At 48.9% G+C, this 26,618-nt stretch overlaps 1 protein-coding gene across 5 annotated transcripts in view; it reads left to right on the top strand.

Annotated features, from left to right (window-relative positions):
* HAO2 (hydroxyacid oxidase 2) overlaps nucleotides 1-21,174 on the top strand; it is a 64,339-nt gene extending 43,165 nt beyond the window's left edge. For 3 of the 5 annotated variants that reach the window (XM_019480098.2, XM_059720327.1, XM_019480097.2), the window contains one exon: nucleotides 9,656-10,088. In XM_019480098.2, the coding sequence (XP_019335643.1) occupies nucleotides 9,656-9,837 (182 nt within the window). In that variant the 3' untranslated portion in view covers nucleotides 9,838-10,088. Of the gene's footprint in view, nucleotides 1-9,655; nucleotides 10,089-14,283; nucleotides 20,034-20,081 lie in introns of those variants that run through there. The other 2 variants (XM_019480100.2, XM_014598202.3) reach the window with 2 other exon arrangements.
* The last annotated feature ends 5,444 nt before the right edge of the window (nucleotides 21,175-26,618 follow it).

The raw sequence follows: 26,618 nt of genomic DNA, 5'->3' as shown, positions 1-26,618 counted from the left end.
AGGGGTGTGGCCAACTTACCCCCAAAAGCTCCAAGAACAAGCCAGCAGCTAACAGTAGCCAGAGGCAGGAAGGGGTCTGGCCATCTTCTCCCCAAAAGCTCCTGAGACCAAGCTTCCAGCAGCAGCAGCAGCAGCAACAGCAACAGCAGCAGCCTGGGACAGGAAGGCCATGTCCAGCTTCCTCCCAGAGGCTCCTCCCTCAGAAGCTCCTGTCTATTTGTATCTTCCAGAGATCATGGGCCTTAAGGCCCACCTAGTTAAACAGCAGCCCCCCACTGTGTGGGGCCAAAGTTTGAAAGATACAACTGATTTTATTTTTTTTTTGGTGGGACAACTAAGGAAGAAAAGAGTAGGAGTGATGTGGGGGTCAAAGGTTCAAAACGTGAAAAGAAGCTCTCTGGAGGGGGACACAAAGCAGAGCCCCCCAGGCCGCACTCACCGGTCCTCAAAGGCAACCAAGGAGCCAGAGGGTGCTGCGTACTGGTGCTCTGCCCAGAAACGTGCACAGACAAGGGAGAGGAAAGTGGCCCCACAGACTCCTGGCACCTTCCCGGTGAGAGCCTTCTTCCTGGTCATGTACAGGGCCCACTTGGCGAGGGCCAGGAGGAGGTTGACCAGAAGGTCCTGGGACTTGGTGGGGCTGTGGATAGGGTGACCACAAACAAAAAGGTGGGGAGTGAAATTCAACCAGAACCTCAGGAGGAAGTTCTGGAGGTGGAGATGGAGAGGCTGCAGCCTGGTGCGCTCTAGGGTCATGTGCGCCAGGGTCTCCCTCAGCCCACAGAAGAGGCAGGAGACTGGGGTGTCTGTGAAGCTCACCACAAACACGGCCTGGTGATGGTTCCATGGAGGAGCTACCAGCTGAGGTCCCCAGTGGCTCGTGGGATGAGCGTGGAGTACAGACTCAGCCACTGGGGTGCCCCAGGCATGCCCTTGCCAAGCAGCTCCTGCCACTAGGTGTCTGGGTGGGATGTGAGGGCAGCATGATGAATCGTGTGGCACATGAACATGTAGAGGTGATGGCAATGGATGATGGAAAAGTGAACCAGTCTGGTGTCCTCCCATCGGCTCAGGTGGTGGAATGGGGAGCACCGCACGGCCATGCAAGGTGCTGGCCACATGACAAACTCTGTTGGGCTGGAGGACATGTGGGTGCAGGGGCCGCCACTGCACAGGAGCTGGTCGACAAGGGCAAGGGCGTTGGGAGGTAGGGCAGATTTCATCTCCTGGACCAGACAACAGGTCACACGTGTTGTGAGTATACCCATGCACCAGGCCAGCACAGCGGGGTTCACCCACTTCTGCCTATCATAGTCCAAGAGGGCTCCAATACGGGTGGCACAAGCCAGGATCAACCTCTGTCACAACCGGGGCACCTCTACTGTGGGCACCTCCAGCTGAAGGTTCCAGAGGAGGGGCTCAACGAGCAGGTTGGCGCCCTGGGCGACTGTTTCGGGGGACCTGGAGGGGGAGACCAGTCTCCAGATCTGGAGGAGGTCCCGGTAGAACTCCAGTAGCCCTCACAGGTCCTGGAGGGAGAAACGCCACAGGCCAAGGAGCTGCCAGTCATATCAGAGCCCCCAGAAGTAACGGAGGAAGGTGCACCCTAGGTGGCCCCATGCCGCATGGCTGCTGACACCAGATAGCAGTCACGTCAGGGCCTGAAGGTGGAATGTCAGGACCCGGCTGTGGAGGCAAACCAGGCTCTGGCCACCCTCCTGCAATGGGAGGCTCAGGACCTCTGTAGCAACTCAGTGCCATCCTGGCCAGAAAAACTCCAGCGCTCATCTCTGGAGCCCTGCCAGTACCTCAGAGGGCACAGGCAGGTTGTGTCAGCAGCGCCAGACCATGGACAGGACGAACTGGTTCAGCACCAGCACTCTCCCACACAGGGAGAGACACCTCAGGAGCCCTACCCATGCCCAGAGCCGTTTCACCACCCTTACCTCCAGCTGGTGCCAGCTCTCCAGTGAGGAGGGGTCTGTGGGGGACAGGCAGACCCCCAAGTAGACCAGTGAGCCTGCACTCCAGTGGATCTCGTGGAGTATGGGTGGGAGTGAGCCCACCTTCAACCCGTCACCCACCACCTGGCCAAAGCTCTTGACCCAATTGACCTGGGCAGAGGAGGCCACCGAGTACAATGCCTGGCAGGCCTCCACCTGCACCTGGTCTCCTGAGTCCTGGATCATGAGGATTACATCGTCAGCAAATGCTGACAGGACCAGGACCCACCCCTCCTCATCAGGGGCCCTACCTACCCACTTCTGCCCTGGCTCATGAAGCCCTACACCCACCACCTGGACCCCCACTAGGCCTACTTAAATTGCTGCCTGGGCCAGAGCAGTGCCCTGGCAGATTTTGTCTTCAGCTGCTCAAGGGCCGCTGGTGCATTGCCCACCTCAAGTTCACCAAGGACAACCTCCCCCAGGTCATCATTACAGTTTGTATGCTGCATAAAATCTGCAAAGTCTGGGGGAGGGAGCTCTTCCATGAGGCATGTGTAGAGGAGGCACAGGGCATGGAGCACAAGTGGCAGTGGGAGCACCACCTGCGAGCAGCCGCAGCAATGCCTCCCCCACCAAAAAGAGAGAGAGCCATGCACCTGCCAGAAGAGGCCAGGGCAACAGATGTGGGAGGCACTGGCAAACCACCTCCTCCAGCACTCCCTGCTCTAGCCCACCTGCACCGCACTCACGGACCACCCCTCCCCCCCTCACTGCCTATCCCCAGCACCACACTTACTGCAAACATACAAGAACAAGTTTTTATTCCTCTCACATCACACTGGTCCTATGGGTTCAATGCAATCAGATGAGGTTCAATAGGGACAAGTGTCAGGTCCTTCATCTGGGTAGGAAGAACCCTCATCATAACTATACAATGAGTGATGATCCACTGGCTGACACTGCATCTAAAAAGGACCTGGGGTTGACCTTTGACAAGAGAATGAATATGAGCCATCAGTGTGATGAAGTCGCAAGAAGGGCAAATAGAACCCTGGCATGCATCAGCCGATGCATTGCCAGTAGATTCAGAGAGGTGCTCCTCCCCCTCTATTCAGCGTTGGTGAAACCGCTGGAAACAGCTGGAGTACTGTGCCCAGTTCTGGGCACCGCACTTCAAGAAGGATGTGAATAAGCTTGAAGTGGTACAGAGAAGGACCACCCATATGATCAGGGGCCTGGAGGATAGCCACCTACAAATATGTCAGGGGTGAACATCAAGATCTAAGGGAGCAACTCTTCAGAAAGGCACCCCTTGGGAGGACAAGGTCCAATGGGCACAAGTTAGTTGAGGAAAAATTTAGGCTGGACATAAGGCAAAAACTTCTTTTCCATAAGGATATCTAGAATCTGGAACACACTCCCAGCAGAGGTGGTGCAGTCGCCATCCCTGGAGGTGTTCAAGAGGATGCTGGACAAGCACCTTGTTCAGCTCACTTGAGCCCAACTACTTCCTGCCCATAGCAGAGGACTGGACTTGGATGATCTTACAGGTCCCTTCTGCTCCTACTATTCTAAGATTCTATGAAACAGACTCCCACCTCCCCCATCCCTCCCCAACAAACAGCTCTTCCACAACTCATCCCACCCACCAACAATAACACACCTTCTTCCTTGTGTAAACTTTGTTCAATCTACTTTGAGTGCCGTCCTGGCAAGGGAGGCTGTGGAATGCGGGTGACTAGTGGCCAGAGCCCAGGGACAGGCAGCCAGCACTCCAGCCTCTGGCAACTCCCCCATGGGTGCGCACTCCACGATGAGTGCAGCAGGTGGGGAGCTCACCCAGGAGCAACAGAGGCCAGCACTTCCCCAGCGCAGGCAGCTCCCCTTTTGGCAGGTGGTATACCCATGCAGTCCTGGCCCTACAGGCAGCTCCAGCTCTGTGCCTGCCTAGAGCCAAGGCAAGTGGCAGGGCTGGGCCCAGGTGGGGGGCCTGGGTGGTACCATACCCAGGGCAAGTGCTGGGCCAGGGGCTTCTGGCTGCTGGAGGTAGTACAGGACTTCCTCCCAGGCCCAGGCAGAGGCCTGCTGCTGGGCAGTGTGTGGCTGCCAGGAGGCAGGTGGAACTAGGGTTGGAGGCTGGGCAGCGGTCAGCATGAAGGCTACCTCCAGGGCCAGAATGGTGTCCATCACCCGGCAGTCATCATCCATGGCCTGCACTGTCCAAGCCAGGTTGCTGTTCTGTTTTCACGGGGCCTCCACCCACTCATGCTCCAGGGCCAGGAGCTGCACCCAGAACTCCTGGTCCACACGGTCCTGCACTTCCTCACACCAGTCCCACACATCCTTGTGGGCAATGTCCTCCACCCACCACCTATCCTGGTAGGCCCCATTCTCCACTCACCATCTGTGTTGATGGGTCATGTCCTCCAGCCACCAGGCCCAAGTGTCCCCCAGCTGGTCCTCTGATGCCATGACCAGGCAGTCTCAGAGGAGGATTCTGTCTAGGGTCCTCTGGTGCATCCACAGGGCCCCAGCTGTGGGCAGCAGTGACCCTAAGACCACATCCTGGCTGCCAAAGGCAGCTTCTCCCCATCATGAAGCTGCAGGCCCTGTAGACCCATGAGACAGAAACTGTTTGTGAGAGTTTACAACATTTCAGTGATAAGACGTTCTGTACCAGGGGCTGTGCACCGCCTGGCCTCAGATCAGGGGACAGGCATGCACAAGTGGCCAGAGACCATGGTAAGTCAGTCTGGCAAGCCTGGGCCCAGGCAGCTGCTGGCCAAGCCCCTGTCCCCTCTTGCCCCCCTGGGGCTGGTGGGCCACTGGGTGCTGGCCACTGGCAGCCTGCCTTCCCTGCCCCATACCCAGGGTAGAACAGGCCAGGCTCCTGCTACAACCTGCTGCTGTGGTTCCAGACCCTGCTCCCCATCTCCTCCTGCAGGGCAACCACCCTGCTGTGCTGCCTCACAGCCCGCAGCACCTGGGCTCAGGGGAAGTGGGGCTCCCGGACAACTGGGGTGAGGAGCTGCCTGTGCCTCTGCCTTCTCCACAGGGGTCTTCTTTGGGAGGCATCCTGAGGCCAACCCCTCCCCACCCTGCCACATCCTTCCACTGAGCCCTGAGTATGCCCCTGATGTGTGTGACCTGGGTGGTGCACAAGGAGATGTTTGCATGGATCAAGGGGTGCCCGACCCACTATGCCCTGCTGCTGCTGATGGCCATGGTGCCCCAGGTGCACGTGCATACCTGGTATGGGACCCTGAACTACAACCGCACAGAGGGCAAGCCAGGCTGCCCCACAACCTCTGCTGCCACCTGGAGAGCTATCTGTAGCTGCACTACACATCTCTGCCTCTTGCTTCTGAGGAGGACATCACTGCTAGCATTGATGCATTCCTCAGTGTGTGAGAGGCCCATGCCCACCTTGCTGTGGGGACACAGGCTGCTCAATAAAGTTTGGCACTGTCTCCCACCTCCCTGCATGCTGTGAGGGGAGAACCCAGGGTCAGGGGTGCACAGGTGGGCTAGGCAGGGAGTGGGGGCAGGGGCCAGGAGCCTGGCTGCCCCCCACCCCTCCTCCAGGGAGGACATGGCACTGCTGGCAATTAATGGCATCACGGCCAGCTGTGCCTCGTGGTGGGGGCTAGGGCTGTGGAGCTGGAGCAGCAGGCTCTGGTCCAGGCTCCCCAAGCTACTGGTGGAGGGTGCAGCTAGGGAACTCAGCAGGATGGGCTTCTGGATGCCTGAGGGACCGTCCCCCTGTGACATGTCACCATGGGTGCCAGCCTGGGGCAGGGGCTCAGGCAGGCCACCCATGCTGCTATAGACAGCACAGCTGGGTCCCGGGGCATGAGTATGTCCGTCAATTGTTGCATAAAGGGAATGGACTTACAGGCATTCCCCAACTGACGATTGTGCTTGGTGATGGCAACCCACCCTGCCTACAAGGCCTTGACCTTTATGCAGCAGTGCTGCACTAACCAGTCATGCCCATGCTCCCCCATTTGGACGCTTCCTGGATGGAATTCATTTGGCTCTTCCTGGATAGAATTCATTCCATCCGGGAAGAGCACACACCAAGTGCAGATGTTTCCTCAGCCTGATAAAGGGTATTTATACTTGCAAGCTTGCAAAGAAAAAAATTTCCAACTATTTGAATTGGTCTAATAAAAGATATCAGATTTACCCAAATAATCCTGCCTCTTTCCACTCAACACACTATCCAACAGCACTCCTCCTCACCTTGCTCAGGCACACTACATGCATCCTTGTCTTTCTTCTGCCTTCTCTGCCATTCTGTAGTGTGTCTCCCTGATATAAACACAGAGCTGCAGTCCAATCCATCTCCATTTTTCACTATGCTATAAGACCCCTGAGGAAACTCCCATTCCTTGCTTGTATATGGCCTGCCTTTTGGTTGCTGGCTGCTATTGCTTCTGCTAGCTTTTCCATTCAATTACTTTTTACATATAGCCTCAGTCCACTATCTATTTTTGCCTCAGCTGGCAGGCTATACACGTTATACATGTTTATGGCACCATTCATAAGTATGCTTGTTCTGCTGTGTGACTAACTAGTTCGCTTAATTTATTATCCCCATGCAGTCATCAGTGTCTTGCTTCATACACTGCTGCTAGCAATCTGCATGCATTTTTGCCAAACACTTAGTCCTCTTCTTAAAAGGATACAGGCACCCAGAAAATCCCAGGACACACTGATGCGAACTGGTATGCAGTATGGGAGATGCAGACTTCTAAATTCAATGGACAGATAGCTGAATCAAGAAAGAAGGTGCAAAAACAACCTTTCCCCTGTGTCTGCAGGAGCCAGGTGACATGCTCAGAAGCACTTTTACTTGTAACATGTTTGGGATATATCGCTCTTTGGGTGCTGACAGATGTGACAGTTTGTGTTGTGATTGGCCACTGAAAGTGCTCTACAGCCATGTACTGACAGAAGTGCACAGCTGCAGAGCACTTTAAAAATGACCAATTTCATGGCAATCTGAACCCTCATTGATGAAGATGCTCCAAAGCAGAGCACCTTCATTAATGTCTGTCAGTGCATCCAGGAGTGGCCTTCTTGCACTATCTTTAGAATGGGAGTGGGGGAAGGGAGTGGAGGGAGCAGCTGAAGGGGGAGGGGCTCCAATCCACCTGCCACACCCTCCAGCACTGGCTGGGCAAACCCCAGAATGAGCTCTCTCCACTCCCTTCCCCACTTCCCATTCTAAAAACAGCACAGGGGCTGGGAGGGGAGAGGGGCATTGCTAGGGAAGAGCAGCTGCTAAAATGAAACCACTTTAACCTGCAGCTTATCTCCTCACACCCAGGACCCAACAGCAAACTTCTGTTGGGTCTTGAGGATAGCTATAACTCATGGCACTTCCTGCAAAGCACCATGAATTACAGCAGGGAACTGCACTTCTGTCTACACCCTTTATTTTCCTCTTCATCTTTTGGCAGTGAAGTGAATTTGAGCAATAAACAATGGGGAGCAGTCAACACAACCCCATTCCCACTGGAATTTATTATTAAGTCTGCTTAATTGCAATAAATAATACCTTTTTAGATTTCACACCTCTGGTTTTATGGTTCTTTTTTGTAGGCTGCTTGGATTTGTCAACTTTTTTCTGCTCTGTAAATACATTAGAGCCCTGACTTCATCCTAATGCCTCTAATCACTACAAATAACACTAAGGTTATTTATCATGGAAGGTTCTCAGCAACTTCTATGGACCTATAACTGCATCCAAGGTCAAGAAGCAATCTCACAGGATTTTACCTTGCAGCCAAGTATTTATCTAGAAACAAGGAGAAGGTAATACTCAGAATAATTCTGCCACAAATAAATCTTGGCTCTCTGCCACTGCCTCTGGACTCATTCCATAAAACCAACCAGTACCAGACCTCTGGCTGGATCTAGCTAACAAGGATCCACACAGGGGTGGACTTAACATCCCTGTCTTAGACTGTAAGCTTTAAAAAAAAAATTTTTTAGAAAACAGGGGTGTAGGTTGTAGCCGTGTTGGTCTAAGGACATAGGCAGACAAGGTTCTTTGGGTGAATCTGATATCTTTTATTAGACCAACTTAAATACTTGGAAAAAAACATTTTAAGCAAGCTTTTGGGTTCAAAAACCCTTTGTCAGGCTGAGGAAGTTTCAGCAGTTGGTGTGTGCTCTTCCTGGATGGAATGAAAAGTAAAGAAGCTAGGGGCTGGGCTGGTATGCATACAAGATAGGCAGTCAGTGAAGAAGTAACTTGAGGAGTCAGTGGGTGAGAGACAGGCTGGGTGGGGGAGAGAAGGGGGATGAATAATGGAGAGGTACTTGGGGAGTCAGATGTCAGGCAGCTTATAATGTGTCATAAATCCAATGTCTATGTTTAGTCCATGATTTTTAGTATCCAGGAGGTTGATGAAGTGGAGCTCATAGGCTCATCTCTGGGAAGTGTTTTGTAAGTTTCCTTTGAGGATTAGAACTGAGAGATTGAAGAGAGAGTGGTTTTATTGTGAGAAATGTGCCCCCATGGGTAATTGGGTATTCCTGTCTTTGATAGATTAACGGTGTGCATTCATTCTGGTGCGCAGTTGTTGTTTGGTGTCTCCTACGTATTTTCCATCAGGGCATTTGGTGCATTGGATGAGGTATATTACATTTCTGGAGGTGCAGCTGTAAGATCCAGGGATGCTGATGGCTCTGTTGTGGGGTGTAGTAATAGTGGGGGTGGTGGAGATGTGTTGGCAGGTTTTGCATTTCTTGTCCTGACACGGTCTGGATCCTTTTGGTGTGTTCTGGGCTTGAGGAAGTTTGCTTCTGGTGATGAGGTTAGCGAGATTCGGTGCTTGTTTGAAGGCTAGGATGGGTGGCTCTGGGAAGATCTCTTTAAGAATAGGGTTTCTTTCTAGTATGGGTTGCAATTGTTTGAGGATTTTCTTTAATGGGTTCGAAGGAGGGGTGATATGTCAAAACCAGCAGTGTGCCATTTGTGGGGGTTTTCTTCTGTACTGCAGCAATTCTTCACACAGTATCCAGGTGGCTCTTTCAAACGTGCGATCTATCTCTCTAGAGGAGTGTCCTTGTTGAGTGAAAACCTTTTTAAGATTGGTGAGGTGGCAATCCCAGGTGTTCTCTTCAGTACAAATGCGGTGGTATCTGAGGGCCGAGCTGTATATCACAGCTTTTTTGGTGTGTTTAGGGTGATTGCTGGTTCTGTGCAGATATGTATGTTGGTCTGTGGGTTTCTTGTATAACATGGTCTATATTTTATCATTCTGGATACTGATCATCGTGTCTAAAAAGGAGATGTTGGTGCTGGAGTATTCTAGAAAAAGTCAGATGGAGGGATAGTGATTTTTGAATTTCTGATGGAACTCAATCAGAGATTGTAGGTTTTCAGTCCAAATGATGAAAGTGTCATCGATATATCTTAAGTATAGCAAGGGTTTGATGGTGCAGTCTGTTAGGGTAACAATATGAATTTTGGGGAATACTGGGTGTGCAGCTGAATGAAGGCTTTTTCCTGTGTCTCAGCAAAAGCTGCTGGTCACAAGGCTGGATAATATATTAAAAGTAACCTCAGCAAAAGCTGCTAGTCACAAGGCTGGATGATATATTAAAAGCAACTAACTTTGCTAATGCTCAAGTAAGCGGATTTTTAACAAAAGGACAGGGTGCAAAGTGCATGATGTGTTGTTTAAAAATAGGATGCAGCCCACCAGTTATCATTAGGGGACATAGCAGAAATACGGCCTTGGAGATGGCGCTGAAGTCAGCAAGAAAACCAGAAACAACCAACAAGAAACCGCAGGTGACCGAAAGAAGCAGAGGTCAAAGTCTTATGCATTCACTCTTAGCAGAGAGGTATGTAAATGAACGAAATGCATAGGCTATATATACCATGCTAAGGAAGCGAACAGTGAACAGAGGTGGAGCTTGAGATGGGAGATAAAAGCACCCATTTCTCCCAAAGGAGGAACCAAAGGAGGAACATAGGTGGAGTGAATGTTAATATGTATGAACCAAGGTGTATAAAATGTGAAAAGAACTAATGTTCAGGGTAGGTCTCCAGTTCGTTGTTTTTTTGGGACCTGGCCCAAAGCTGTCTGCTTTCTGAATAAAGCTGCTGCAAGCAATGTGTGCTGGTGTTTGCTCCCTGCTTTCTCTGGCTAATGAGTAACAGGATCCATGGGCAATTGGATCGTCATCTCCCTAATCATTAGGCACCGCATGGAGTCCTTGAGGAAGTCTTCTTCCAGGTGGCTCATAAAAATGTTTGCATACTGTGGGGCCATTTTTGGTACCCATAGCAGTTCCCATCATCTGAAGGAAGTGTTGGTTATTAAAAATGAAGTTGTGTGTGAGGATGAAGTGTATAAGATCAGTAATATCTTTGATTCTGTACTCTAAGTTGTAATCTTGCTCCTGTAGATATGTAAGGCAGGCTTGGATGCCATCCTGGTGTAGGACGTTGGTATATAGGCTGGTAACGTCCATGGTGATTCTTTTAGAAAATGCACTTAAAAAACTGTCATATTTGAAAATCTCTCCAATAAGAAGAGGCACACAGTCACTTCAGTATGCAAAGTGGCACATGGAATTTTGTCATATAGCTGCCATGATTTTAATGAGAGTCACATGGTTAAAACCCTGCACAGTGTTTTGAAAAGTCAGGGGGATCATATTGTTCCCAAAGACACCAAAAGCTTAAGAACACCTCTATTGCATAAAATTAATACCAGCCATCCACAGGAAAACTGCAACACAGTCCTTTGAGTTTAAACAAGAAAATAAAGTTATTTCTTTATGAGAAGTGATATAATTGACAGGAAAATCCATGTGGACAGTAACAACCAAAGAGCTGATCTGAGACCAGTGTGATGCTAACATTGCCTAGACGCAATTGTGTTCCAATAGCTCCATACTTTGTTTTCAACAGGAATTGGATGCAACTGCCAACATTTGCAGCATAGAGAGAGGAGTTTTGTTAGTATGAGATGAAAGGGGTGAAATGAAGCAGCCTACCTTTGCTCTTCTGCAAAGGCTTAAAGGACCATGAAATTCCTTGACATTTGTGTACAATTATGTGGCCATTACCTGAAAGCACAAGCAATAGTAAAGAATTGTGAGTTTCTCACTAGTTTTTGCCAGGTGTAACAGGACTGGGGCCCCAGGGGTAGCTCTGATGCCTTCTGGTGGCCTTGCCACTGTTGCCTTGCTCTGGTGCTTTAGGTACCCTCCCATTTACTTTCTCTCCTGCCACACCTTGCTGGTAATATTTGACTGGGAGAAAGGGAGGCTGCTTTAGGGTCCCAAAGTGAGTCTTTGTCTTCTCCTAGTCTATGGGTTTCTTTCAAACTGTACCAATCTCCGGTCCTGTCTTCAGACACTAAGTATGACCCTTCCAGCCTGAGGCACCGATCACCTTAAGGCAGGGGCAGGCAATTATTTGGGCCCACAGGCCACATAGGCAGTTCTGAGGAGCTACCATGGGCTGCTCAGTACCCATACCCCTGCAACATCCCAGAACCTGCATGGCCCTGCAGCTCCTCCCAGCCACTGCCAACAGCGCACAGCCCCAGCCCCACCCCTGGTCTCTCTGCACCCACTCTGGACTCACCCCAGCTGGAGTGGACCAGGAAGAACCTGCAACCACAGTTCCCACCCCACCCCACATCTGCTCCAGATCACCCACCCATGCTGAGCAGCGGTAGCAGCGGGGCAGAAGCTGTTGCTTGGTGTGGGGGAAATGGGCCCTCACCACTGCTGGGCCCTTCTTGTTGCAGCTGCCTGGAGCCCATGCCTGGGCTGCCCTGCAGCTCCTCTCCACTATCATGACTGCTGCAGGGCAGCAGTGGCAGTGCAGAAGAGCAAGAAGGGCCAAGCAGTGGTGAGGAGGAGAGGCTGCTTTTCTCCTGCGCCAAGCAGCAGTTTCTTCCCAGCTGCCACTACTGCTGCCACTGCTTAGCGTGGGGGAGGTGAGTCCAGAGCAAGCATGGAGTAGGCCAGGGTTGGGGCTGTACAACCCAGAGCCGGACAGCTCCTGGGCCTGGACAGCTCCTGGGCTCCTGGGACTGAGGGACTCACCATGGGCTGGACAAAGTTCCTCCATGGGCCAGATCCAGCCCACAAACTGTATTTTGCCCACCCCTGTCTTAACAGCTAATTTCATGGCTTCTGACCTCCACTACAGCCATGCCCATGCCTCACAGATAGTACTGGTCATCACTTAGGTGGGGCACTCTGCCTCCAAAACAATACCAGGCCACCTCAGGCCTCTACTCCCTTGTTGGAACCTCAGTCTTACTGGCTTCTCCCCTTCTACTCTAGCTATTCACTTTTCCTAGGCCCACTGCACTGGACCTGGTTTCTGGGTTACAGCCCTAGTCTTACCTTCTTGGGATCTGATTCCACCCTTCTTGGGCTTTGGGCCCCTGGCCTTGGTTCCCAGCCCTCTTGGACCAAGGCCCTTCTGGCATCAGGCTTCCTCCTATCTCCAGGCTCTGGCCCACTCAGCCATTGTCTTCCTGCTTTGTGAACCTAGCCCCAAGCAGGGCTCAAAATAACCACATGCCCCTTGGGTACCAGTGGGCATCCACCCCTGATAGTCCCAACACAGACCATTGGTATAAATAACAAACCAAAATAAAAATGTAGCAAAACTTTAAGTCTGCAAAAAGCTAAAGCTGTATAATGGAATCTTCCTCATCCTGGCTCCCAGCTCCCTGCAAGCTTTACTTGCAGCTCCCAGGTGTAGGAGGATCTCAGCCATTAGCTCAGACATCTTGCTGAAGAGCTTTTCCCTTTGTGGCTTGCAGGATCAGACTGACTGCCCTGGCCCAGGCCCAGGCCCTGGCTTATATGTCTTATAAGCTCTGCTCCTTCCAGTCAGATGGTTTGCTAGCCCTGGCACAGCTACCTCGCTTTCATGCTAATGGTCTGCTGGTCTAATTGCTGTAGCAGTGCTCCTGGTACACAAGCAGGGCTCTGCCCTATTTTAGTATTGCAAGGCCACTAGCTCTGCAGTAGTCATTCTACTGCCCCAGTAGGCTCTGCCCTATCATATTATTGCAGATCAGCTAGCTCTGCAATAGCTATTCATGTCCTATAAATCCCTAGCAGCCTATTCTCCTGCTGCACATAACAAATAACCTTCTCCACCTGGGGATCTTCCTGATGCCATTTCTCCCTTAAAGTAACTGAGAGTCCCTGGCTCCCTGTTACACCAGGGTAGTTGAAAGTTTTGCTACATTCCTCTCCTGGAATCCTCTTCTCTTTCCCTACACTATTCTGGTTTAGTTAGGCTACTGCAGATGTTAAAAACAAAACAAAACAAAACAAAACACTGCTTTAATGTGAACTCGGCGCATTCCCACACTGAGCCCCATGAATGCCCAGGAAAGGCAACGCTTTAGTTGGACCTGGCTCACTCGATGTCTGTACAGATTGGGCACTTTAGTGGAGCTTTTTTGTGCTTTTATCTAATAGCTGATTGAATCAGCTTTAGCTAAAGCACCAAAAAGCTCCGCTGAAATGCCCAATCTATTTAGATGGTACAGAGCCGAGTTGAAGTAATGCTCTGCTTCTTCTGGTAAATAGCAGGCTTTATTTTTTTAAAGTCTGCAAGCAGCCTTAGTTCACATTGTGTTGCTGATTATAGAAATATTTAGGTATGATCTCTGGAATTCATTAACAAATTTCTGTATTTTACTTAGTTCTGTCATGTATATTTGCTGGTGGGCACAATATCCAGTCTGATTTCATGACAAACCTCAGTGAATCACAAGCAACAGATCAGAATTGTCTTTTTTTTAACCTCAGTTGATAACACTTTGAAGTATTATCCCTCAGTGTCATGACTGTATCTCAAACTTCACTTTTTTCATTGTATCTAAACTGTTGTCTCTCTCCCAAGCAAATTTTTTTTTGCAAAAGGAACCTCACATTATTTATTGAAAGCTTTCTGCAATCACATAGAATCATCAAAAATTAGGGTTGGAAGGGACCTCAGGAGGTTATTTAGTCCAACCCCCATTTAATTGTGATTCTCCTTTTTTGTGTCATACATGGAGTTTAGGAGAAGGAGATATGTGGCTTTGATAGTGTTCTGAATTACTGTGTGTAAAAATGCATTTATTCTTGAAACATCTTTATATATCATCATCATAAACTGTTTTAACACACATGATTTCCCACCTCAGCAATACTAAGCTAGTCTCTGTCGTTCTTATTACAAAGATTGTTTGTGAATTTGCACCTGGAGTAGTGAACCAAACCAAGGAGACCATTATCCTTTGTAATGCTAATGTATTTTCATTCTGTTTTACATCTTCAGAAATTCTGCTCTGTCACAGGGAGAGGCATACAGACACCACCAATACATGACAATGCCTTATACATTGCATAGCGAATTTCACCAAGGCCAGAACTGGAAAGAGCATCTTTGGGCATCATTTGGCCAACCTAATAAGGACAGTTTTAAACTAGGTTCCACGGGGGATGGTGATCAAAATCCTCCAGCAGCAGAGCAAATAATCCAGATGGGAAAGGACCAAAAGAAGCAGATCAACTTTGAGAAAGGCCTAAGGAGCCACAGAACAGCAACAAATGATACAAAAGGGAAGCAAGAAGATCAAAATGCAAACTACACCTGATAGCTATACAAATGACAGAAGTATAGGGAATAAAAAATAGGAGCTGGAAATTGCAGCTTGTGAAAAGGATTATGATCTGATTGATTTTGCAGAGCTCGCTTTTATGACAGGAGATTTTATGACTGGAATGTCAACACGAAGGGCTATACTTTGTTTTGGAAGGATAAGTTTGAGAGAATAGGTGGTAGTGTCACCTTGTATCTCAAAAACACATACACTTGTTCCCTGGTTCAGAAAGAAGAAGAGAGCAGAGCAGAATGCTTTAGGGTGAAGATGAACCTAATAAAATGATAGGGATTTATTATAGGCCACCAAATGAGGAAGAAGAGATGTATGAGGCTTTCTTCAAGAAATTGACAAAAATATCCAAAAACTATGGAGTGGTACTGATGGGAGACTTTAGTTTTCTGGATATCTGGTGGAAGAACAAAACAACCAAACATAAAATGTTGAGTGACTTCCCAACTTTTATGGAGGACAACTTTGCAGTCTAGAAGTTTGAGGATACAACTAGGGAATAATCTATTTTAGATTTTGTCCTGATTAATAAGACCATGTGGAGGATGTGAAGGTGATGGGCAACTTGGGAGGAAGAGATGGTGAAACCATGGGAGCAACAAAAAATTAGGTTAGATTTTAAAAAGGTAGATTTCACCCAGCTTAAGAAGTTGATAGGCATGATTTCATGGGAAGATACAGAGAAGGATAAAAACACCCTGGAGGGCTGGGAGCTTCTAAAGGGAGCCCTAGGTAGAGTAGGAGGACCACAGCAGCTAATATCCTGCTTGTGTAGAACAATGAGGCAGTGGAAGATGGATGAGGGAAGCTGTGAACTCTCCATTACTGGAGGCAGGGATGGATTAACCCTTTAGTGAGCCCTAGGCAAACAAATATGTGGGCCCCGGGCAAGTTGAGACCCCCCCGCCTTCCCACCCTAGTGCTGCCGCCTGCAGGGAGCAGGGCTTGGAGCCACTGCTAGGAAGCGGCCGCAATTGCAGTGAGACCAACAGAGGGGAAGGGAAGGGAAGGGAAGGAAAGGGAAGGGAGACAGACGGGGCCATTTGCACTGCCACTGCTGAGGGAGGGACTGGAGCCCCCTACAGCTCAGAGCCCTAGGCATGTGCCTAGTTTCCCTATGCATTAATCTGGCCCTGACTGGAGGTGTTTAAGAACAGCTTGGACAGCCACTGGTCAAGGATGATAGAAGCATAGCTATGCCTATGTTGTATTACGGGTATTTCCCATGCTTCTGGGCTTTGCTGGTTGTCCCATTGGGCTGGGGGGGGGACGAGGAATTCTGTTCGAACCCCCCCTCCCCACAACCCTTTCTGCCGTGTGTCAGGGGAGGGGTTTTTTTAGCCATCTTCAGAGGCATTGGGTATTGGCTGCAGCCAAAGCTGGAGATGTTGACTAGGGTATTTCAGTACTTCTGCTGGGACTTAAACTCAGAGGTTCCTGGCTAGAGGGTCTTGCCCTTCTACTCAGAGTCAAACCAACTGCCATATTTGGGGTCAGAAAGGAATTTTACCCCATGGTCAGACTGGTACAGACTGTGGGGGGGGGGGGGGGGTTGTCTTCCTCTCAAGCAGCAGGGGTGGCCCTCTACCTGGGATCTCTTGAGCATATATTAACAACCTTTCACTGAAACAGGACATTGGCTGCTGTGGACTCTGGTCACCCTGCTTTTCCTGTGGCAGGTTAGGTTGCTATGTCTTGTGTTGTGTCAGGATTAGCACTCGATTTACTAAGAGGTTCGATCATTGATTGTACAGGGTAGTTTGGATAGGGATGATGCTGCCTCAGGCAGGGGGTTCCACTACATGATCTATGGAGTCTTACTTCTGTATGATTCTTTGTATAAAATCTAATTATTGGAAGGTCTTCTTAAATCAGTAGCTCCCAACCTTTTTTTGCTTCAACCCTAAATCCGGATTGCAACCCCCACCCCCGCCACCAGCTCACTTATGCCCGGCCGTGCCAGTAGAGCCCAGGCCGGGCTGGGATCATGGGGGGCAGTGGTGGTGAGAGCCATGCAGACCATGCAGTGGGAGAACCCCACAGGCAGGAGGAGGAGAGCAAGGGGCAGACCGCCTGCGACCCTGATTTGGGTCGCACCCTGAGGTTGGGAGCTACTGTTTTAAATTCATGTCCGTACAGCTGCAGCATGGAAAGCAGTGGAAGACAAACAGGCAGCTGGGGTGCAGCAGATGGCTCCCTTGCCCTCTGCCCCACTGGCCACTTCTTCCCCCTGTTGCCTACCCCACTTGTGCCTGCACCCCCCAGCATCTGCCCCATCACCTCTGCCCCATGCCTGCTGCCTGCAGCCTCTGCCTTCTGCAGCCTATGCCCCTCACTGCTTTGCACAGCCTCTTGCCCTTCCCCCCACCATTATTATCAGATGCAGCTCCAGCCCCATTCCCTCCCAGGCATGGAGCACATGAAAGTGTGGCCCATGCCCAGGTATGCAGCAGCATCCTGGGGGTTGGGGCTGCCACTGTTGCTGACTGACCAAGGAAAGGACATAGTTTCTCTGTGCTCTGGGCCCCAGGAAGGAATGGAGCCAGAGCCAAACCCACATCTTAGAGTAAGAAGTAAGGGAAGGGGCAGAGGCTGAGGGTTGGGGGGAGAGGTGGGGGGGCAGGCTCAGGGCTGAAATCAGAGCCACAGCAGCCACCTGCCACCACCCCCCTCCCTCCACTTTGTACTCAAATCCAGGACAAGGGGCTTTTTCCGTCATGCTGGATGAGGAGAAAAAAACTAATCTTGGATGATTTGTGTAAACATGGTCCTTTTTTAGCACATGTCTATTTCTATTTGAACCTAGGGGCAAAGGTGAATCCATAGTGGGTGCAGTGGGTGGATCTATACCCCTTTTGGATTGGACTCTACCACAGGAACTTCTGCAGGCTTTAGTCCCCTCCCCTTCCCTTTCCCTCTCCTCCCCCTCCAGCCAGGCTGTGGGAGCTGGGCTCTGCTGGGAACAGTGACAGTGGCAGTGGTGGGCAATGGGTGGGAAGGACTGTCCCTCTTGCACCTGCTCATGGGGGCCAGGCAGAGAGGGGGAACCAACCCCCTGCCCATCTCTGTTGCTATCACTGTGGCTGAGCCCAGGCCACTGGCTGGAGTGGTGAGGAGTGGCTTTGAAGCTTCTCCTGCTCCCAGGACAATGAGGAAAGCAGCAATGGCAGGCAGAGAAGCAGGGGAAGGGGTGGGAAATGCTTATCTGCTTTGGGAACTGAAAAATTTTGAAGAGGCTCTCACAGTTCATTCTGTGTGCACCAGTATGTGGAGGAGACTGGGAGCAGGGGTACAGCCACTCCTACAGCATGTGGGGTTGGTCCCGCACCCTCATTTGCCAAATCCTGGATCTGTCCCTGCCTATAGGTAAGTCTAAGTAACACGAAGGAGTATAGCTTTTGCTTGAAATAAGCAGGCCTATAAAAAGTAGGCCCTCCTTGAGGTGGGGCAAGGGAGGACTCTGCCTGCTCCATAACTCAATAAATAGGGAAGACACCATTTTGGGAGAAGGCACTCAGCCAAGCTAGGTTGGAATTCATTGAGTGTTTCCTATTGCCCACAAACTTTCCACAGTGCTAGCAATCCCATCACCTGAGAAAAAGCCATGAAAGCTAGCAACACTGTTAAACCTCAAAGCTACCATTGGGTTTCAGAGCAGCTACATAAGAGGAGATTTAAAGACTAAACTACCCTGGGGCGCCCTGGAATTCTTGCTAAGCAGCTTTTTCCATCAGGTGTAAAGAGAAAGAGAGTAGAGGGGGAAGAGGAGAGTGGTGGGTAAAGAGATAATTATAGACTGACCAAGGCCTAATGTAAGAAGTTCCTGATTCATGATGACTCAGACCTCTGTCAGTACCTGCTGACAAGGGACTGTATGTGAAGCTATGAGATGTCAGCACAGTCTAAAGCAGTGGTGGGCAAAATGTGGCCCAGGGGCCGGATGTGACCTGCCAGGCCATTCTCTCCAGCCCGTGGGAACCCTAAAAAATTTAGAAAATTAATATTTATCTGCCCTGGGCTGCCTGTCACGCAGCCCTCGATGGCTTGCCAAAACTCAGTAAGCAGCCCTCTGCCCAAATTAATTGCCCACCTCTGGTCTAAAGGAAGCAGCCTGGATGGACCCCATGATGTCTTAGCTGAGGTTTTCGCACAATGGTTTTACCAGTATGCTATCTCTGACAACCCAGTTTAAGGAAATAGGGCTTGGGTACTTTTTATGAACAAACCAATTTCACTAGGAAATAGCACAGGTCCATGTCATAGATTTATTCTCCACCTGGAACCTGACCTGAAAGGCATCAAAATCTGCTGTTGTCTGGCAAAGGTGCAGCAATATTAGCTTGCTTCTAAGACAATGTTTAAAAAGTGATTTGGTTACAGTCATTCCCCAGCTCTATTAGCAGCAGCCCACTTCCTTACAGCAGAGAGCTACCACCTCCCCAACCGCTCCTGTCTCAATTCCCAACTTTCCGTCTATCTACTAGGGACACAAGGTTAGAGGAGAGAGTGGTCTCAGGAAAAGAGTAAAGAGGAAACAAATCCACTACACTGCAGAGGGGCAGCTCCAAACTCTTCATTTTCTGTCCCCAGGAGCTCTGCCTTTATTAGGACTGAATTTGCCTTCTGGTCCTGCTCACAGCACCTTGAGATCTCTAGGGGTCTTGGGGTCTGCCTTTGCCCACCCAGTGTGCCTACGACTATTTCATGTTTGGATTCATGAAAGCCTTGTAGATTTCTGGACTGACAATAATGACTTTAAAAACTTGTAGAACTCTATTAGAAGTGTTAAAGCCAGGTGCCTGGCTCATTTTTTTTTTAAAGAAATATAGTCTTTATTCCTGTCACAGTGTCCAGGAAATAGGAGATAAATAGCTACTGCAGAGTTGTCCTCACAAGGTTATCAGTATGATACATTATTGTTTGTAGGGGAACATCCTTGAAATCTATCAAAATGCTTATTTTGCTGTAATTCCTGAGCTTTATCTGTGTGGTTGCAAGTCTCTGTCAAGGTTTGTTATCACTGGAACACAGAGAAGGGCCCTGAGTGAAGGACTGTGAAGTATCAGTGGAGACACATGTATCTCAGACAACTTAAGTTCTAAATAGGATAAGCTTACTGAAAGCCTTTTACACCTGTTAAACTCCCATTAAAAAAAGACAGCACCCAAAAGGCCACTTTTTAACATCATGGCTCTTCTCACCATCCAAATAAAATTTGGGAATATGCCAACTACAGTAAAGAAACAACAATAATAGAAAAATAGAGAGACCTCACTCTCTCTAGATGGGCATCCATTGCTCAAGATGTCATACAAAAATAAAGCAGAAAATGTTAGAGTCTAAATAGTCCAGGCAAACCTTTGTAGAAAGAGGACATACAAGCAATCTAGTAAAAGATAAAATGAGTAATGACTTTTTGTTGTTTGTTTACTAATTTCTGCAAATCGAACCCTCCATACAGGTCCCCAGTCCACTGTCCTGCTGTTGCTGACTCAGGGAGCATTCCCCTTCAGCCTGATTCTCCATGAGAAATAATACTCTTGCATACATAAAATATGCAGGGAACTCCTGATGTGAAGAAGAAATTGGAAAAGTATTCATTCAAAGGAAGCTGGATGTCCCCTACCTCTCTGTACTGCTTTTGCCACTCTTTCCAGCAGCCACATGAGGAGGAAGCAAAGCAAAAACCTTCACAAAACACTTGTTCACTCTAAGATGCCTTTCAAGCTAACTGCTGCTAGAGGCAAGTAACAAGTCAGAGAATGTAACTGAGTTCATGTGTCCATAGCCTCAGCGCTTAAAATCAAGTGGCCAAAATTACCATCAAAACAAAGCTTTCAGGGCTGATTAAGTATCTCAGACTATACAGGAAATTCTTGCCCTTCAGCCCAGCAGAGTACCCAGTAATGGATGGTCACTACTTATTTTTTCATTCTCCATTCCTCCTCAGTTCTCATCTCAATGTTTGTTAAATATCCCAGGATGAAGTCCTTCATAACTGCATCACACCCACTTCAGGCATGGGCTCTGGGTTGTTTCGTAACAGGGTAGCACACCCCATCACATGCATTTAGTATGGTGTTTCTGCTCCTGCAGTTCTTGCTTCATTCCCATTTGCTGTTTTAAGAGCTGAACCCATAGCTCCTAAAACCCGGTCCAGCAACTTGTGTATAAGATTGGCCTCTCTTCCTAACTTTGTCTTTAAACATTTTAATATATTTTTAACATCATACCCAAAGTGTGGTTCACTCTTTTTATGTAGGGATTTTATATAGGGTAGTTTGGTGATCTATGAATCAGCATCTGTTCAACACATGGTACACTGACTCACCCATGGCATTATGCTAGAAATCTACATTTATACTGAATTATGCCCACTCCATCCTATACATATTAGTACTTAAGAAAACTTTTCTCCCTGTAGATATTTGCCCCCACTTTCACACATTAATGTTTCTTCCTTTCATACATTAATCATCCATTATATAATTAATAATCACTTTAATAAGTTGTCATAACATCATTGTGGTTAATACAAGTACTTTCTAAAAATATCCATAACTTGTGTTTGTGATTTCTTGCTTCATACAAGTCAGGTGCTTGTCTGTTAATTATACTTTCTTCTTATCACTTAAGGTCACTCACCTCTTATCTGCTTATGTCAAGGCATGCAGGTCTTTCACCTTTTCACTCAAGTTAAGTTTATGGGTCTATAAAGACTCACAGATTTTTAGGAGTCCTCTGCTGTTCATGGTTTCTCCTCTGAAGGCCAGCATTTCCTCCCTGCTCTAAGCTGGCCTTGACTGGTGCTATGTTTAAATAGGACCCCTACTACTAAGACATGCACCTCTCTCCTCCTCTATTCTGAGGGCCCCTCACATGTATATGCCATCTGATTGCTTTGCTCTGCTCCTATGTATTTTCCACTCTCTATATTCCTCCTTCTTGCAAAACAACCTAAAAGACATCATACTATATCAGCCCACAGATCCCCCTAGCCCAGTGCACTGTATCTCTCAGTGGCAGAAAATGGATGGTAACAGGAACAGCATGTAAACAGGGCCTATCCAGACTAATCCATCCCTTGCTCTTCTCACAACTTTCAGCATTCAAAGGCCTAGGATGGTCAGAGTTTGAAGTAAGCTTGTTCTCCTAGCTTCAGCCAAACTACTGTCTGAAAATGTTTTCACCTGAATACTGAGTAATCTTTACAGTTTAAAAATTAACAGTGTTTGTGGAGCAGCAGATATATGATGCAGGACTGGCAGGGCATGACATAATCCACGTACACGAAGGCCTTCTGTGACAGAAGTTTCCTGACCTATGCCAGAAGTCACAAGATGTGTAGAAAAAAGTTCCTCAAATCCTTGCAGCAGAGGAAAAGTCAAACAATGAGGGTTTGCCCTTCCTTCTCCTCCTACTATTGTTGGCATAACTCCTTGTGGTCCTTGGAAAAGGGAAGCAGAACTACTGGGCACTTTGGAGGAGGTAAGAGGAAGGCTGTAGTCACCAGGATAAGGGTATAAGAAGAAGGTAATACAGGCTAGTATAGATATTTTCTGTGAATGATGGAAGAGGTATTTGCAGTATTGGCTGATGGGGCTTGTAGAGTTTGCATTCTGGGCCCAGCTGAATATTTTTGACCCCTTGTTAGTAGATCCTGGGCAATATCTTGGGCAATATCCTAAGCTGATATAATTATAGATGGCCCCACCACTTGGCATTCCCACCATTCTTCACACCTACTCTCTGGCACATGACAGCATCTCTGCCCAGAGTACCAAAATTGTCAGTTACATTTCCGGTTCTTAATCACAAGCTGCAGCTCTGCCAATCTACAGAGCCTGCCTATTTCATGCTCCTGGATGCCAATCAAGAGGACAACACTAAAGCCAGTGTCATATACTCCATGTTTTTAAAGGAAGCACATTTAACAATAATTAATACAAGCCCTATCCCTATTTACTTGGAACCTAGCATCCCAAGATAGCATTCCAAATACTTGGAACCCAGCATTCTAAATTTCAGAACACTTGGGATTAACATTCACAAATTTAAATTCACAGACAAACAATATATGTACATCAACCCACACACACGAGTGGAAGAGATACTTTTGGGTGAAAAACACCAGAGGCTTAAGTTCTTGACTGCACTGTAAAGTGAAAGAGGTCCTTGTTAAAAATGGCAATGCATCAGCACTGTTAAAAGACCTTCTCATTTTATGTTATGTTCTCTGAGTGGTATTGTTACCTTGTCTGCCTATTGTTACCAAGGCCTCTGTAAGCAAATCCAGTTTTGAATTTTGAAAGGTTGTTATTGCAGCTCAGGGTCAGAAGTGTTCTTGACTGCATCACAAGCATGAACTGAGCTGTAAATAAGTTCCTCAGTACAAGTTTTGAGTGTTCAGTGCAGATGAGATGAATAGAGCACTCCAACACTACTCAGTAGTTTGAGCCAAGAAGTGAGAGGAGCTGCATCTCCCACAGCAACTGCTAGAGACATTGAAATGGTCAGAATGCACATCTACTGTAGACTTGACACTGCTGTCTTTATGATATTTTAAGTCCACAAGAACTGAAATGAGGGTTCATGCCTCACTTATAAGTTAGCTTCTGCGGCTGTAGAGCATTTCATAACACCAAGCAGGACATCTGTCTTGGCAGTTCCTTAAGGCGGGGAAATATATAAGTAGCATTCTTCTGAAAGCACATAGGTGTTCACTGGATGTTTCACATCCAGGTACTGATCCTTAATGAACCTGTGAGATCTGGTATGTAAGTTAGCTGTATGTAAGTACGGTATCTTAAAGGGGGGAAAGGTGTGTTGTTTGTTTGAAGTCATTCCGAAGGTAACAGGCTTGAGAGCTTATGATGTCAAGTTTTTTTTTTTCCCCCTGAATAAATCATTCACATTGCACAGCAGAAACATCTTGCATCAGCTTCTGATAGGAAATTATAATTCCCCCTGGGTCATTGTCACAGCCTGTGTGCTACATAACATCTGCAAAGCACAGGGGAAGCTGTTCTGTGAGGCATGGGCAGAGGAGGTGTGGCAGGTGGAAGAAGCCTAGCAGCAGGGATGTTAGCTGCGGTGGCAGCAACAGCAATGGGCCTTCCCCACTGAGCAAGCCTCATCCCCAAAAGAGGGGGCCAGGGCACCATATGTGGGAGGTGCTGGTGTACCACCTCCTCCTGCATCCCCCACTGTAGGCCACCCCAGGCTCACTGCACACTCCTAGCACCACACTCACTGTGGACACTTTTCAGCCAAAGTCTTTATTTCTCTCCATAAACACAGATCCCATACAACCCTCCCTCCCAAACAGAGACTCCCTTCCATCGTCCCTCCCCAACAACAGACCCTGCCACCAACCCCAATACCCACCCCCAATAAAGCACCCTCTTCCCTGTGCAAACTATGTATATTGCGCTCTATGTGCCCTTCTGGGGTGGGGAACAGTACCCATGGAGCAGATCCCATGGACAGGAATCCAGCACCCTGGCCTCTGGCAGCACCACCATGGGTGCAGACCTTGTGGTGAGCCCAGTGGATTGGGGGGGGGGGGCGCGGTCCCCTGGGGGCAAAGGTAACCACTGATCTGTCTGCATGGCTGCCCCCCCCCACCCCCAACATGGGGCCAGGGCCAGCAGGGCCTGCATGTGGTGCTGGCCCTGCTGTGAGCAGGTCCTGTGCAGGGGCTTCAAGGAGCCTGGATGAGCAGTGGGAGGGAGGGGTCAGGCAGGGTGCCTGGCTGCTGGGGGACCTGGGGCAGGTGCAGGGGCAGGGAGACCTGGCCACTGGATGCACCACTGCACCTCAACCCAAGCCCATGGCGGGGCTTGCTGCTGGGTGGCAGGCAGCTGCTGGGGGCAGGTGAGGTCAGGGCCAGGGACTGGGCAGTGGGTGGCACAAAGGAGACTGCCAGAGCCAGAATGGTGTCCAGAACCTGGCAGTTCTCCTCTGTGACCTCCACTGCCATGGCTACCATGTTCCTGTTCTGGTTGGGAGTTAGTGGGATGGACCTGGCAAGCACCAGCCACCTGCAACAATATGTGCTGAACCCCCCATGGCCCTGTCACAGATGGAGGGGGGAGCTTAGGGAGGACCCCAGCTTTCCTCCATAGTCCTCCATGGTCTCATCCTGGCCTTGGAGAGTAAGTGAAGCTCAGACAGCTGGCTCCCCACCAGCTGCCTGCAAAGAACCCTGCCAAATCTGACCTTAAGCTCCCTGCCCCATCTCAGTCCCCTTCCCCTCACCACCAGGGCTTGTTCTGGGCTGCCTGCACCTTTAAGACAGGCACAAGATGTGGGAAAATTTCAATTAAGCTCACTTTACCTGAGGTTAATTTAAATTTTCACACATCCTCCTGGCCCCTTTCCCCTGTTCTCCCATGGCCAGGCAAACCCCTCCAAGTCTGGTCCCAGGTGAGGGGAGCTATGGAAGACTGCTGGGGGAAGGGACAGAGGGATGGGTGGGCCCAGGAATGCATGCATCCCTGTCCCAGCCAATAACCCCCAATGGTGGGTAGTGGAGCTGCCAGGTGGTGACACCATGGAACTGTGGGAAGCATGCTTCCAAAACTCACTGCACTTGCACAGCTATTCTCAGTGTGGATGTGCAGGGGGGAGAGGGGAGACCAGTAGAGTTTTGGAGGATGGATAGGGGTACAGGAACTGGAAACTGTGTACCCTGGGCTTCTGCAGGAATGCAAAATGATTGTTTTATCTTCAGGGAGCTAACTAGCAACACTTTATCTCAACTCGGGTAGTGTGGCTACAAGACTGCCTTCACCCTGAGTGGCTTAACTTTAAAACATTTAGAGGGTATCTAGCACAGTTTAACACCCTTTGGCCATGTCTATGAGACACTGACTGCACAGTAGCTCATTACTACTGCGCAGTAGCATCATGTCGCATGAAGTATGATGCAATGTTACTGCTCAATAATAATGAGTTACTGCGCAGTACTATGCAAGTACTAAATGACTGTGTAGTAACAACTGTGCAGTCAGCATCTTGTGTAGACATGGCCTTTAATGGGTGAATGGTCCTACTTATATATCTTCATGACTTTTCAAAGGTAACCTGTAGCACCACCCTACTTCAGAGCACATCTTCAGGTGGGCTCATGAGCCCTTTAACTTGTCATTGGCTGCTCAGCTAGGTCAATCCTTCGTCTCCCTGTCAAGAGTTTTGAAACTGTTTTCTCTCTCTGCCCTGTGCCACAGGGAATACACTTTTGAAATTTTCAGTTCAGCATTGAAAGAAGCCTGACTGCATTGAAAGAAAGCTGAGTAGGCTGACAGTTGTCAGTCTTCTCAGAAGCTGCAAAAGAACTTGCCTTCCACTGGTGTCTGACACCACGTGTTGCATGTGTCTGCACATTCCCATGCCCCACCTTAAAGGTGCAGAGATGTCACCAGATCTGCTAGGTCCCTTCTGATGTTGTTTTGAAGGCTAAGGGATCTCTCAGCGAGAACACAGGCTGGCCTAAGTCATTGCCACTAATCCAATGCATTGGTAGTGTCATTGTGTCTCCTGTTGTCTTTCTGATGCATACTACCATTGCTTATGCAACCCAACTCTTTTAGACCCTAATCTACCCAAGCAGAGACTCAGAGATTTCAGTTCTTTTAGGAAATAATAGATAACAATGCTCAACCTGAACCCACTATTGACAAGGATGGATTAAGGATTCTTAGGGCCCTAGACTCAAGAGCAGAGGTCCCAAAGAAGACTATACTGACCACCACCTCCATTATAACATTGCCAGTATGAGCACTCTCTGTGGGGTTAGGATGGCCTTGTATCCCTCTTTTTATGGCCATGATGGCACAGGTTCTCCAGGAGCCAACATGATACCACTGGTGCTATATGTTGTGATTCAGCTGAGCCTACAGAAAAATAGCAGCCATAGGAGCTCCCAAAATGGGTGGGGGCCTTCTGTTTCAGGGGGCTCTAAGCCTAGATCTTGTGGGCCTGTTAATTAATCCAT

This window comes from Alligator mississippiensis, chromosome 1 (assembly GCF_030867095.1).
Source record: "Alligator mississippiensis isolate rAllMis1 chromosome 1, rAllMis1, whole genome shotgun sequence".
NCBI classification, from domain to species: domain Eukaryota; kingdom Metazoa; phylum Chordata; order Crocodylia; family Alligatoridae; genus Alligator; species Alligator mississippiensis.
This window is presented reverse-complemented; position numbering and strand designations above follow the sequence as displayed.